This window comes from Manacus vitellinus, unplaced genomic scaffold (assembly GCF_001715985.3).
Source record: "Manacus vitellinus isolate BGI_N305 unplaced genomic scaffold, ASM171598v3 scaffold_28_pilon, whole genome shotgun sequence".
Lineage (NCBI taxonomy): Eukaryota > Metazoa > Chordata > Aves > Passeriformes > Pipridae > Manacus > Manacus vitellinus.
In genome coordinates this window covers 7,429,981-7,444,506 of record NW_021940122.1, presented here as the reverse complement: position 1 = coordinate 7,444,506, position 14,526 = coordinate 7,429,981, and the positions used below count along the sequence as shown (strand labels likewise).

The 14,526-nt window shown below is 42.7% G+C and overlaps 1 protein-coding gene across 1 annotated transcript; it reads left to right on the top strand.

Annotated features, from left to right (window-relative positions):
• Positions 1–10,788: 10,788 nt before the first annotated feature.
• On the top strand, positions 10,789–13,253 carry LOC115307576 (cytochrome c oxidase copper chaperone). Its single transcript, XM_029960675.1, has 3 exons — positions 10,789–11,015; positions 12,558–12,668; positions 13,041–13,253. Exons 1-2 carry the CDS (start codon positions 10,897–10,899, stop codon positions 12,640–12,642), a joined length of 204 nt encoding a protein of 67 aa, XP_029816535.1. The 5' UTR covers positions 10,789–10,896; the 3' UTR covers positions 12,643–12,668; positions 13,041–13,253.
• The last annotated feature ends 1,273 nt before the right edge of the window (positions 13,254–14,526 follow it).

Here is a 14,526-nt window from a genome sequence, read left to right as displayed (position 1 = left end):
AAGACAGGATTACAGAGGATATGGCAAAGAAGTTGAGCTAAACAGATGATGAGTCTCTCTACTCTGTTTTTCTTCTGTCCTCTAAAACCTGGGAGGGAACTGGGTTTCTTGTACGTAAATTTTACCCTGCAGTCCACGAGGATTTGTGAGACCCTGGCAAGATGTCACCCATCTGGCTTTAAACTTCATTACATAGATGGTCCTCATCTGCTGTTAGCAGGTGTCAAATGACAGCACTGTTGTGCTGCTGGGTGCATGTGATGCTTCGTGGTGGCATTTTTCTAGTTATTAAAAAAAAAAAATCTAAGTTACAGGCAACAAGGTTATAGCATTAAAAGCACTGTTGAGGCTTTGATGGCAGGAAATCCCCAAAGTAATTATTTAAAATTAGTAACCGTTAGTGTGTCATTTCCCATTTTTGCCACAAGATGTCACAATTCCTCCGTGTATGGTCCGGTCCATCCCAGGCTCTAGCCTGGGCGCCGCCAGTTCAGCTCTTGTATTTGAATGTGAAAGGATATAAAATGAATTCGGCGGTTGGACGCATCCAAGGTAATCGCTAATTTCCATTCCCTGTCCGATCTGCACATGATTTACTAACTGTAAATAATAAACACCTTTTTCCAGGTGTGTGGTTCAAAAGAAGCAAGAAAGCAGCAGCAGCACAAGGATGCAGTCAACGTGGTTGCTAGATTTTTAATCCAGAAGAAGGGAGCCTTCCTTCCAGCTCACCAGAAAAGATCGTGTAGGAGAGTGAAGAAGAAGGGAAGAGGAGGAAGATGTGGTCACTATTCCCAACAGAAAACAGAGGTAACTCTCAAAAAGATGTGAGAAGACAGATGCTGTGACAGACTATGTTGTGGATTGAGACCTTGTCTCTGTGCTGACCTTTGGCTGTAGTAGGGCATTATATCCACTATGGAATACCTCACTTGTAATTTATAACATCCTTTGTAAAAATGGCCTCAGTTTACTGATGGTGGTAAAGGGAACTTTGCAAAGGGGAAGTCTGTGGTTAATTTGTGCCATTTTTACTAAGAGCCATGCTAAGAGAGGCATCTTCTGGTACAACTGCTGAAATGGTAAAAAAAAATAGATGAAAGTCTTTATAGGGGACTTGTTCTCTCTTGCCTTCTTTTTCTTAGTATGATTGTTGGCACATTTCCTGTAGTAAAAGCAATATACAGATGAGGAGAGCTTAAAAAGTCAAAGTTCAAAAAAAATGAAGTAGTAGTACTTTGTGATCACCGTTAAAAGATTCACTTCAAAGCCCGCTGAAAGACTTCTGTGATGGTTTTGATTAACATTTAAAAAATGAAAAAAAGATGGTGGAATTAAGGCAATTTCCAGCCTATGGTTCAGACAAGTCCAATCCGTGGCAAAACCTCAATTTTACCAATATTTCAGGCATTCCCTGAAGGACATTCATATACATAATTTCACTTGGATGGATCAGCTTTGGATGAGATTCTTAAAGAACAGAGATGACATCTGGATGATTTGCTGGGCTGTAGTCAGGCATGTCAGGGAAATAGTGTCATGTCATGTAGTCAGGCTGCCCAGGGAAGTAAAAAAAAAATCTCCATCCCTGGAGATTTTTAAAAAGAGACTGGATGTGGCACTTAGTGCCATGGTCTAGTAACCGCAGTGGTAGTGGATCAAGGGTTGGACTTGATGATCTCGGGGGTCCCTTCCAACCCAGCTGATTCTATGAGTCTATGATTCTATGTTGTTTCACCTCAGCAGGAAAAGGATCTTGGATTGAACTCCTTAGGAAACCAATGAATTCATGGTGTTCTTACTCCTTTCATGTAATACTCAGTGGAATAAATGTCAATACCATCATGTTTGCTTGCAGGTTTCAAGTTTCAGTGTGTTAAGACACTTTTCTGGGGAGTGAATGTTTGTGCTTGTCTGATCTGAATGGAGCATCAGGGACTCTTGATTTCCTATGATTACTTTAGCCACTCCCTTCGTGGAAATTAAATATCTGGACAGAAGTGCTATGGAGATTCATTTCAGCTTGTTCTTACCATACATACACTTCCATACACTACACTCATATTTACTCTTAAACAATTATTGCACATAATCTTAATCTCATCTATTAAAGCTTTCAAAAAACCCCATTTACTTATCATCCTTTAATTGCAATCCACCTAATGGAGGTCAGGTGAGGGCTGGCACACATCCAAGGGCCCAGGGGTGGCCTATCAGAAGTAAAAAGGTGAGAAAGCAGTGACAGGACACTCAGGCCATTGGAAGAAAAGAGCTAGAATTGGATGGGGGCTCAACACAGCCCTCTGAAGGACTGGGGAAGGATGCAGAAGTATCACTTCCCTCATGTAAGAAAACAAAGTCTGTGGACTCTTCTTGAAAGTTCCCCTATCTTTCCCCTCTGTCTTTGCCTGCACCCACATAGTCCTTTCCACATCACTTCCCAGTCTCAAATGGTGGAGACTGAACAGAACACAGTACAGGATCTAGAGCATATCACTGGTGTCGTGATATACCAATGGTGAGAACATGATAAGAGCTCACTGTGTAGCATGTTCATCTGGAAACATCCCTTCTTTGATCCTAAGTCTTTGGATGGACCCCCAGGAGAACCAGACCTTGAAGAATCCATTCTGGGTTTTAAATAAGGGACTGGAGTAGTTAATGATGTGCCTAGTCCAGACAGGGTGCATTGAGTAAAATTTATTGTTGCACAGAGTTAAGTACCAAGCCAAGACAGCTAGGTACCAAGTTTGGATAAAATACTGCACAGCATATTGAAAACCAGGGCAAAATAGTCGGGATATGGGCTTGAGCTGAATGTTTAGATGAAATTTTCTTCCATGTAGATGAAGTGTGTTCCCATGTCACTTTTAAAGAAGCAATTGTACTCCAGATACAGATTGTACTGCAGATATCTAGGAAGATGTCAGTGTAAATAGGCTTTCTTGAGAATCCCTGCATATGGAGATGCCCTAATGCTTTTTAAAATTTGACAATTAAGCACTTTATAGTCAAGTCCCATTGATTTTTGGTGGGCACAAGGATTCTAAAGATCTTGAGAAGGAGATCAGCAAGAAGAAAAGCAGAAGAAAACAAGTGCAAATCAATTAGGTGTTCAAAATTGAAACCTACTGTGATGACTGATGTCAAAGAAATGGCTTGAAAGTGAATGAATTTTCTACATTATTTAATAACTTTCTGAAAAACAGCTGTGGGGAGTCTAAATGGATTCAGAAGATGTGTGATGTTGCAGCTCTTTACAAGCAACTTGCAGTACTGCACAGCATATGTCTTGATGCAATATTTAAAAGGAGTGAGGTTCTGGAATGTGAGTACATAGAAGTATGAGGCTGCAATCAGTGACATCTCAAATATGGAATGACTCATGTATTTGTAAATACTAACGATTCCTTCCCAACTTCCAGTTAGCTCTCGCAGTTCATTGAGAATGTTAAACTATTTTCTATGTTGGAGCTTCACATTTCATAAAATTAGATCATGAGAGATTTGGATAGATTCAAACAAGCCAGATTTGTCACTGACACAGGCATTGAAATGGCATCCCACCAAGCAGAATGAAATTTTTAACAGCAGCAACACTTAGGGGAAAAAAAGGACTAATGGAATGTGTGCACTGGAAGAGAAGTGGACCTACAGTATTGCTGCTTCTCAGTTGATTGACAGTTTAACACCATGCACAAGAGTTGCAGAACACTGCCTGTTTTGCAGCAGAACTGATCAAGGTTAGAAGTTTGTATTTTGGAGGATTTTACAGAACTACAATGAGATGTTTTTCTTCAATACACAGGCAAGTGGGCTTGGGTTCTAGATGAGGTTTCCTGTGGTGTGTAAGCACAGACCTTAGGCAGCATTTGATTTTTGTGGGGTGACTAAGTGGAGATCATCTTTGCACGGATGTGGTGGTACATATTAACAGTGGCTCAGCTGTCTGATTCTGATCAGTTCTGACGATTCATATAGGTCTTTTTGTGGAAATGTGGAAGTCTTACTCTTTCAAGTCATGAGAAGTGAGAATGGAAGAGGTTTCCTCTTTGGAAAGAACTATATAGGCAACTACCTTGGTTAATTGCAATGCAGGAAAAAAATCTGTAGCAAAACTTACCCTGGCTGATTAGAGTGTGTCTGCTTCATGCCTAAGCACTTTTAATCCTGGGCTACTTTTTTTCTGATTTTTACCTGAAAACAGAGAGTCTGACTGCGATATAGGGACAGACCTTTGCAGATTCATGTGGAGGATTAGTAGAGGATTAGTGATGTTATTTCCCAAATGCAGGTTAGAGTTTTCTGAGTTACTAAATGTAGAGACTGTCAGAAAATACACAGTTGTCTTCTTCAGCCATGCTCTTTTGTTGTGTTGGTAACACGTGCAGCCACTGGAGTGCAAACACTTGACCTTTCCTTCCCACCAGTCTGTGCAATGGGATTTATTCCACAATGCTTGGATTTTCACAGGTGTTCCCTCCACAAAACGGAGCAGCTGATCAGTCATGCCAGCAAGCACTGAAGTAAGCCTGACCAGGCCTGCAGTGCACATCCAACATCAGCTGCTGCATATCTGCATTTGGAAGAGCTTCTGTATGTCCATGTTCAGTGTCTAAAGGCTCGTAGTTCCTGCTTGCAGTGCATGTGGAACAGGCAGGTTACTTTGAGGCATGGTACAGAATGCCAGCTTCCTTCTTTTGCTGTGTTACCAGGGAGATTGCACACTGAATTTGCTGATCTGGATTTTGCAGTGTTGCATGCATGGCAAATTCCTAGTCTTTACTTGTATGTTTGGATATGCTTTCCATGGACAGTGACAAGAAGGAGCATAACACGAAAATGATGATAGTCGTAATCTTAGCACAAACTGAGGAAAGCTGTGCAGGAAACAATGTGAGAAAGGCATCAATATCCTCTAAGTTTATACCAAAGCCTGTAGGAGGGTCACTTTCCTCTTAACTGTAGAGGGCTAGGCCAGAGTCCTGGTCCCAGCATGAGACCCCAGAATTTCTGGGATGCTGTGGGCTGAGTCCTGCAATGTCAGAGACAGCAGTTCTCATTTTAAGTGGAAAGTGACTGCAATCTTGCAAACTACCTTCCACCTCTAGACTCTGATGCTCTGAAGATTTGGCTGAATTTCTGGCAAGAGATGCTCTGTTGCAGTACTAGCTTGTAGGGCATTCAAAGAGACAGAAAGTAATCTTGATTCTGCTCTTGTTTCTCTAAGGGCTTGCTTGCCAGTATGGAGGGAGACTTTCTCCATACTACCTTCCAAGGTGGTCTCTCAGGAGGGGATGGTTCAGTCCTGTGGTACAGAATCCCTGCATACAGAATTCATGCCATAGTCCTGAAACATGGGATTGGCCTCTTCAGTCTGGGGAGGGACTGGCACATTGCCTCTTGAGGTGATTTTAGCCCAGTGAACCCCTTGCCTTTACCTAAAGATGGAGTTTGAAGCTTAGAGTCTCTTCCATTGTACTAGACAAGAGCAAAAGTCCTTCTATCCTAGCATTCATTCTCTCTCTGGTCACACTGCTGAGCTGGTAGCATTTGGTAGTTGCAGGTCTGCAACTCTGATCAAAAAGAGAAACTCTATCCTGTACTTGGGCAGTTAATATGAAAGGCAACAGGGCCCTGACAAGTCATCTTGCTCAGAGGTTTGAAGTCCTTTTTTTTCACGTAATCTAAGCATTGACCTAAAACACAGGCAACTTCTTTGACAATCAAACACTGTGTATGGTTCACTGGGCTGCTGGAGCAGTGGCTGTCTCATGTTTATACCGAGTCAAAGACAAAAATATTTCTCTAGATCATATTGAATAAGTTTCTTTTTTCAAGATGATAGTGGTTCCCAGAATAGGCACTACATGGAAAATACCAAAATACCTTCAGCTCAGTTTCACCATACAAATTTTCCACAGCTTAATTTACCTTCTATCATGTCTATCGGAAGTGTGGGAAATCTGGAAAACCCCAGACTACCCCAGACTGTTACTTTCAACTGACATTGATAGGGGCTTACCCTACCTAGTAGTAACAATGAATGTAAATACATTTTTGAGGTTCCTTGAAAAGCCTGTCCGTTTGAGTCTCTCTAACAGACAAGTACTTTTATTTTTGACAACCATTCTTTTAGTGGGCTGAAACTGAAGACACAAGAAGCCAACAGGAATGACTGCAGTGATGTTCTTCAATTCTGATAAAGGGCTGTACAGGGGAAATAATTTGGAAACCCATGACAACTGTGCTGTCTCCCCCTATTTCACCCATTAGTCCTCTAAATCCAGAGCTGTAAATGTCCAGTGCTACCTGATGTCCTTGTACTCTCACATGTGGCACCAGGCTGCCAAATTACATGGCAGATTGAGGGAGGGTTTTTTCTCATTATCTCTTTCAGAGACTGAGATTTTCATTGAATCTCCCCTCCAGGGTACTGGATCTGACAGTTTTCCAGCAGTCTCATCTCAGTAGCCTGCCCTTAGCTATTCCTCTTTGACTGGCACTGATAAATCTGGAAGAGATAAATCTGTTCATTCTGACACATAACTCTCTGACATAATTCTTCTGCCACTGTCGGCAGGCAGAGGAAAAATGGAAAACAGAAAGCACCAAGTTAACAATCAATTCTTATGCACAATGTAATGTCAGAAGAGAAATGGCTGTGATCTCCTCTCTGCACTGCACTCCAAATTGGTGCAGTCAGTATCAAAATGTGTTAAGTATGCTTTAATGGCACGTCCCTTCCTTCTCCTCTCTCAGCCGCTGCCCTCTCATCCCAAAAAGAAATGATTCCTTTTTCCAGGGCAATTCTGTTACAAACTATTGCCATGCAGGGAGCACAGCCAAAATAGCAGTGTTCCTCCTTAATCTATTTGGAAGAGTGGAGTGCTGCTTGCAGAGATGTTTGGTCTTCACAGGTCAAACCTTTGTGCAAACCCATTTGAAGTTGTCTCTCAAGAGGACTAAATTTTAACCTTCCTCTGCCCTTGTTATTCTGTAACAGGCAAGAGTATAAACTGTATTTTGTTTGGTCTTTTCCTGGTTTCTGCAGGCCAAATCAGTGTCTTTCAAACTTTTTTTTTTTTAATAGAAGATGCTAAATAAAAGATACTGTTCAATTGCAGACTTTGAGGTTTTATCACAGGCTTTCCCTCAGAGTTTGTGTTGCTATCGCCAGTTCTATCTAGGTCTTTGGGCAGTGGCCAGCAGATAAAGCTTTAGGAAGAAAAGACAAAACTAGTTAATTTGAAAGGAAAACATGCTTAATATGTTTTAAAAACTAGGAACGAGGCACTGCTTTGGAGAGCTGATGTTTGGTTTTGATAGGTGTTTCAATGTCGGCTCATACCTCGCAGCATGTTTGTGTGGATTTGGAAAAATCATATTCTGGTCAACAAATGCATCCTGTATATCTTCCAGTTCATCATCCCTGGCTGCATGGCCTCCCATCATGTGTGTTTAACCAGGAGGCTGTGTGGGCACAGGTCACCTGGACAACCTTCCCAGCCAACTAGGATAGCGGGGAACAGGCTACTGAGCTGAGATCCATGGATAATTAAGTAGGTGGCTGATTAGGTCGAGTGAGTGTTACATGACACCATTCCAGAGGAAGGATGGCAGCACACTGGCTCTCTCCTCAGGAGCCTGCGTTTGGAGAAGTCACATTGTCAGGGTGTCAGAGGTGCCTCAAGGATGAAAACAGGAGAGCCAGGAGAGCCTTATCTACCCATGTGATGAAACTGTGGAGCTTTGGACTTCTGGAAGAGATAGGTTCTACTTTTCATCTCTCTTTGTGAGAATGAGGGGATCAAAAAAGAATCCTCTCCTGTCATTTACTCATCCAGGTAGCACAAGTCAGTGGTGGTGGCATTCACCTTGGTGATCTAGAGAAACAGAAGAGCAAAATATCTCAACAGAGAATGATCTCACTTCTGACCTGACTTATTGGAAGGGTAAATACTGCAAAAGACATAATTCTGTCTTGCCCAGGGCTCTTGAAAACAATAGGGTTGCTTGATACTTCATGCCTTGTATAGGGCAGGACCATTTTCAATCTTTTACCTGAGTGGAGTATTCAGATCCCTAGCAGGTATTTTGAGCTCCCTGGTTTTGCTGAGACTGGGAACATGTAACCTGTTTTATTAGGCACTACTGCTATTTACTTTTCATCATAGATCAGAATAAATACCTCTGTGATTGACAAGTATGGAATAATCTGCCCCAAATGTAAAAACCTCATTCTAAAAGTCTAATTAAATACACAAAACACAGGTTTTCTACCACTCCAAATGTTCTTGACAGTGTTCCTACAATTTTAGATCCCCCTTAGTACATGATATAAACTGCCAGTTCTTTGACTCTTGCTACACCCCATTAAAAGGCACAGCAGCTGCATCCCAGTGGGCATATTCTTCTTTTCCCCTTTCAAGGTCTCAGCAGTATCACATCCACTAGTGCCCTGCCCTTCCCACATTACCTCTGTAGAGTGTCCCTTTACTCTGCAATGCCCCTGCAAGTCTATACATGTGCAAGTATCACTAGTCATCACGAGGGCTGGTGGCAGGGAAAAGTGTAGCATAGGAATTGCCACGCTGTGGCCAAAGAACCAAGCTGTGGCGTGTATGTGGCAGAGACCTGGAAGGTGAGAGTGGCTGCCGATGCAAGGTTTGCGCCAAACTACAAAGGAAGAGCAGCTCTGTATCTTTTTGCTTATTGCCCATGCTGTTGTCCACAAAAATCAGATTCATTACGCAGTGTGCAACAAGCCAATGATTACACACTTGAGTGAGACATTTATTATTTATTTCAGAGTTGTGCAAGCCTGGGTGCTCAGTGGAATTTCACACGCACACCAACTATCAAAACTTTTTGCTGTTTGCACATTTTAGCAAACAAAGGAATCAATGTTCATTGGCTACAAGTTACATAGTTCTCTTGTTAATTAGTATTGGTTAATGATTCTCTCGCTTCTCATGCTAATTAGTCCACATGCTCAGTCTTTCACTTCTTTTGAGTGGGTGCGTTTTTTGGGTCAGTGGTCCATAAGTTGGTGGTCATGAACTGCCTCTGCTGGAATTACCTTTTACCCAATTGGAGCTGATTTCAGCACAGTTGCTGAGTTGGCTTTATTAGTTTCTTCCTTATTTTGTGAGTTCTACCAGATGTCCTTGTGGCCTGTAAATTCTTCATTTTTTGTGTCCACAATCAGTGGTACATCCTTCTTCCCAATCTTTGTTAACATCTCTCTAGGTCTGAGATCACTGAAGCATGTCAAGCCCTAAACCTTAACAAGGCAATTCTACCAACAAGTAATTTATCTTTTTAACACCTGGACATCACCTATAGATTGTTAGATGCTATTGGTTTCACAGATTAAATCTCCTTTCTTGTTATGTAAGCTTGAAAGTATACAAAGATCAAACATCAAAAACCATAATTTCTTAAGATAATTTTACATATTCCCCATTTTGCAACACTGCCAGGGACCAGCCTGGCTGGCCCCCAGCCACAAAACAGCAACATGAATGTTCCCAGTGGTGATGACTGTGCTCATGTGTGCTGTACCTGCGTTGCTACGTGTTCTTCACTCTGGCTGTTGCAAAATGTGGAATATGTAAAAATTTCCATAAGAAAGGATGTTCTTTGATGTTTGATCTTTGTGTACTTTCAAGCCTAATCAACAGAAGGGAGATGCTGTTGTGAAACAACAGCTAACAAGCAAGCTGTGATAACAAGTGGTGCCCATGTGTTAGAAAAAACAAATTAGTTGTTGTTAGAATTGCCTTGTTAAAGTTTAGGGCTTACATGTTTAATGATCTCAGACCTAGGGGGATGTTAACAATCTTGAGGGAAAAGGATGCACACTGATAGTGGACATAAAGAATGCAGAATTTATGGGACATCAGCATTGGGACACTGAACCAAGAAACTCATTGACCCAAAAGAAGAGAAAGACTGGGCATGCGAACTAATTAGCGTGAGAAGTGAGAGAATCATTAACCAACAGAAGATGGATTGTTAATTAATAAGAAAACTATGTAACTTATAGCCAATGAACATGAATTCCTTTGTTTGCCAAAATGTATAAACAGTAAAAAGTTTTGATGGTTGGTGTGCTTGATTTGTGGAATTCCACTGATCACCCAGGCTTGCACAACTCTGAAATAAGTATCTCTCTCAAGTGTGTATTCTTTTGCATTCATGCTATTTGATAGGTCCTATGATCGTAACTAAACCTGTAATTACAAATGCAGCTATAAAAGTCACTGTCAAATTTTGCACTTCCATGAGAAATGTCATCCTCTGACACCTAAAAAACAAAGCATTTTTCTTTATTTTAAAGAGAACATAATTTATAATCAACTGATTTGCAAAGCAAAAGTTATTGGCTTGTTGCACACCAGGTAACAAATCCGACTTTTGCAGACAACACCACAAAGAACTGAGCCTCTGTTTTCCCCACTGATTGAATAGGAAAAAAGAGTCTTAGGTGGCTGGCCACAGCTTTCACCGTGGAGCCTGGCGCTGGCAGAACCAAAGTCCTAATCCTGTCCCTTGCTGCTCTTGCTAAAACTGCAGCGGGTGCCGGGTCCACTCGGCCGCTGACACCATTTGTCACCCTGCTGTCCTCCCTCCCTTCCCCGTTCTTTCTGGCTCGTTCAGAACCGAGTGCCCCTGCAGATTGTCACTTCGGACCTGTCGGTGTGTGTCGCCACAGGGGTGACGGCCTAGGGAACAGGGAGGGGCGGGAGGAGGGCTCGGAACTCCATCTCCCATCACGCCGCGGGCCGGGAAGGGGCGGGCGGCGCGGAAGGTTTCCCGGAAGCAGCGGGTCCCCGGCGGCCGGCACTGCCCCGATCTCCCCGCAGGCCGAGGGTGCCGGAGCCGCCCGCCATGTCGACGGTCGCCGCCGCCAGCTGCGACAGCAAGGGCGCGGAGGAGGCGCGGGGGGACAAGAAGCCGCTGAAGCCCTGCTGTGCCTGCCCCGAGACCAAGAAGGCGCGGGACGCCTGGTGAGCCTGGCCAGGGCTCCGCGGGGAGGGGGGATTCGGGAGCCCTGCCTAGCCAGCACACTGGTGCAGGAGCATCCCAGGGAGGAGGGACAGTGCGGGAGAGGAGGTGGAGAAAATGCCTTAAAAGGATAGTTTGGAATTGAAGAGGTTAATATCTCGTAGCCCCGGTTTAAAACAGGTTTCGGAGATCAGCTTTTAATGATGCTGGTAAATTTTCGCTGCTGTTGACTGACCGAAGCAACAAGTAGCAGCAGGTGGTAACGTCCTTATTGCTCAGTTGAATATAAATTATGTTCTGTTTTAAACAAAGCAAAGTGCTTTGTTTTTTAGGTCTCAGAGGGTGACATTTCACACGGAAGTGCAAAATTTGGCAGTGGCGTTTATAGCTGCATTTGTAATTACAGGCTTAGTCACGATCATAGGGCCTGTCAAATAGCGTGAAATGCACCCGCAAAATGGAGCTCCTTTGTCTATGGCAGTGAATCTTTAAAGTTTTAAGAACTTTAATCTGGTGACCAAGTTGGAGGTTTTTGGGGCATTTTTACCTCACAGGTGATACAGATGGTGTTCAGCAGGTGACATAATACTGAACATGGTATTTTTGCTAAAGTTAGGGGTGCATGTCTACTTACATGGTAGGGTGAAGGCGAATCCAGGGCCCTCTCAGAAAAGGGTGGCAAGGATGCATGTTTCTGGTCAGATGAGTCGCCTTGGGCAAGCAGCAGACATGTCCATGCTCATTGTAATAAAACCCAAGAAGAAAATTAAAGATTAAGAAAATCAGGTGTTTTAGTTATTCACCATTTGGTAGTTTCTTCCTTTGTCAGCAAGAGTAGCATAAAGTGGCAGATGAGGGTTGATCAGACCTGTGATCAGCAGTCTGCAGAGCAGTGGGATCTCCATCTCTGGGATCAGGAAGTGCTCTGCCAGTCAATCAAAAAGCAAGTCTGAAGTGCTTTTGTGGTATACATGATGTACCAATGATGGTAGGCTCTTACTTGGAGGGATGAGTAACATCAAAAGTTACCATATGTCATAAATAAACAGTAGCTGGGTAGGTGTTTTTTGTCTGCTTCAAGTTCCCTGAATACCAACTGAAGTTGAACTAAAACATCATTTACTGCTCAGCTCATCATTTACTGTGTTGTTTCTTACTGGAGAAATGTTGTTGCTTCCCTGCTGAATGATTTGAAAGTGGTTACTGACAAGCTCAGCACACTTAATGAAGTGATGTGACAGCCTTGTGTTGTATAACAAATCCCCATCTAGACCTGCCCAGAATAGACCCTAACTGTTAATAGGAAATTCTGTAACACCTATTATCAGAGTTTTAAGTGCACAGCTCCAGACTTGGGTAACTTTTTAAGATAGTTTTATACTTTCCAAAACAGCGCTATCCTGGACAGGATGGACAAAAAGATCTCTGGAGCCTAATAGGGATTTTTGATGTCCCCAACAGATTTGTGGGGTAAATTCTATGGCTTTGACTAACAGTAAGTAAACATTTTGTTGCTGAACCTTGGAAATCTTTTTCTTTTGCAGCATCATTGAGAAGGGGGAAGAAAATTGTGGGCACCTAATTGAAGCTCACAAAGAGTGTATGAGAGCTCTGGGCTTCAAAATATGAGTGAGATGACCAGGACTGTGATTGTGGTGAGTACATCCTTCAGGACCTCTGCCTCTGAAGAGCCCTGACACCTCATCTGCTGCCACTGGAAGGCCCAGAGTAATGTTTGTGATGGTAAAGATGTCATCCTTAAGAGAGGGAGGGCAGAGTAATCCTCACTGACACTAGAGTAAGCACTGCTCTCTTTGTGAGGGTGGTGAAGTCTTTGGCAGTAGAGAATGGTGCTGCCTCTGTTGTCTTCTAATAGATCCAAACCTCAATTTAGCTTTCTGATGCTGGGGCAGTGTGGGGGTTGAGTATTGTGGGTTTGTGCTGGGGTTTTTTTGTTGATTGCTGAATTATCCCTCAATGTCGAGTGGAAATCCATGTTTTGCGAAGTTGTGTTTCCTCTCTTCTAGATGATGTCTGTGGTGTGACTTCATTCTGGAAAGCTGCAAAATAAATTATTTCTGCAAGTTACTTCAAAGAACAAATATAAACAAAGCATCTATTTATAAAGAATCTCTAATGATAGACCATGCATCACGTCTGAAGCTTTTCCACTGCTAACTCTTGACCTCTGCTATAGAAAATATATTTTTTCCTGTTAATAAAAGTCTGAAAATGACCAACGTTCTTGACTTCTGTTTCTTTTTACATAAAGAAATGACAGTGCTCTCCTTATTGAAAACAGTGTGCTGCAGGAAAGGAGAGAATGAGAAAAGCTTGCCTTGATCATTAACATAAGAACATTGATTACTGTGGTGTTGTGGTTGAACAGAGAGGACTTTGGTGGGTTTTCCCACTGGTGGAAATTGTGAAATTGTGCCAGTAACACTGCTATCTTACTGCTTTCAACAAAGTCATGCTGAAGCTTGTAATGCAGTTTGTGACAGTAGTTGTAACTATATTTGTACAAAGACGACCATGGTCTTACAAAATGAACTTTCCTCACAGTCAAAACTATATTTTCCCATTAGAATTCGTCCAATGTTTTTTGAATAGCTTTACCCAAGGGTTCAAGCTTCACTCTTTATAATGAAAAATTAAGTACTTCCCATATCAAACTCACTTGAGCTGGTAGTTCTTCAAGGGAAAGGGAGCAGAGGACTGCTCCCTGTCACTGCAAGTGACTTGTATGTACAGGTCACTTGCCTGGAAGAAAAGCTTTTTTTTTTTTTTATGCAACAGTTTTTGTTGTGTTGGTCTTGTGCTAGGCACACATGGGCTTTTGTTTTCTGGCTTCTTTTTTTCACCTCTGTGGCATGACAGTGGGAGGGTAGTTGTGGCCTTTGATTTCTTCTTACAACCTAGAAACTAAAAAGGTGCAGTTGATAGCTTGTTACACATATGTGACTTTTGGCTTCATGCTATGCGATTGTGCAACCCTACCATTGTTGTCCTTCCTGTGGTGATTTGCTGCTGAAGGCAGTATCACTAACTACTTCCTCTCCTGATGAGTTTTCTCTTCAGAAACTGAAGATACAAGTTTGTGCTTTGACTTGATTCTTGTCTTGGCTTTGATCCTGCTGGAGGGGTGGGTGCAGTCACCCACCACTGTCGTTGTTTCTCTGCCAGCTGTGTCCTGCATATCCTGAGCTAGCAGTGAATAGGCCTTGAACATTTAGTATGTGAAGTTTGGTGCTGCCCCTGCTGAGACTCACAAGTTGCATGAGGAGAGTTTAGACTCGCCTCCAGGAATGTTTTGTGAAGGTCCTGTCCCGAGGCAAGAGTTGTGCCCATGTTGGCTCTCAGCCTCAGAGAAGGGACACAGGTGTAGCTCTGGCAGAAAGCATTCAAAGCTGCCTGCGGCACTGTAGCTGTCTGAGCAGCAGGACCTGGTGCTTCTCTTGGTGTTTATTGTTGTCCTGAGGTAGAAACTTGAATAAGGTCATTTATTGTTGA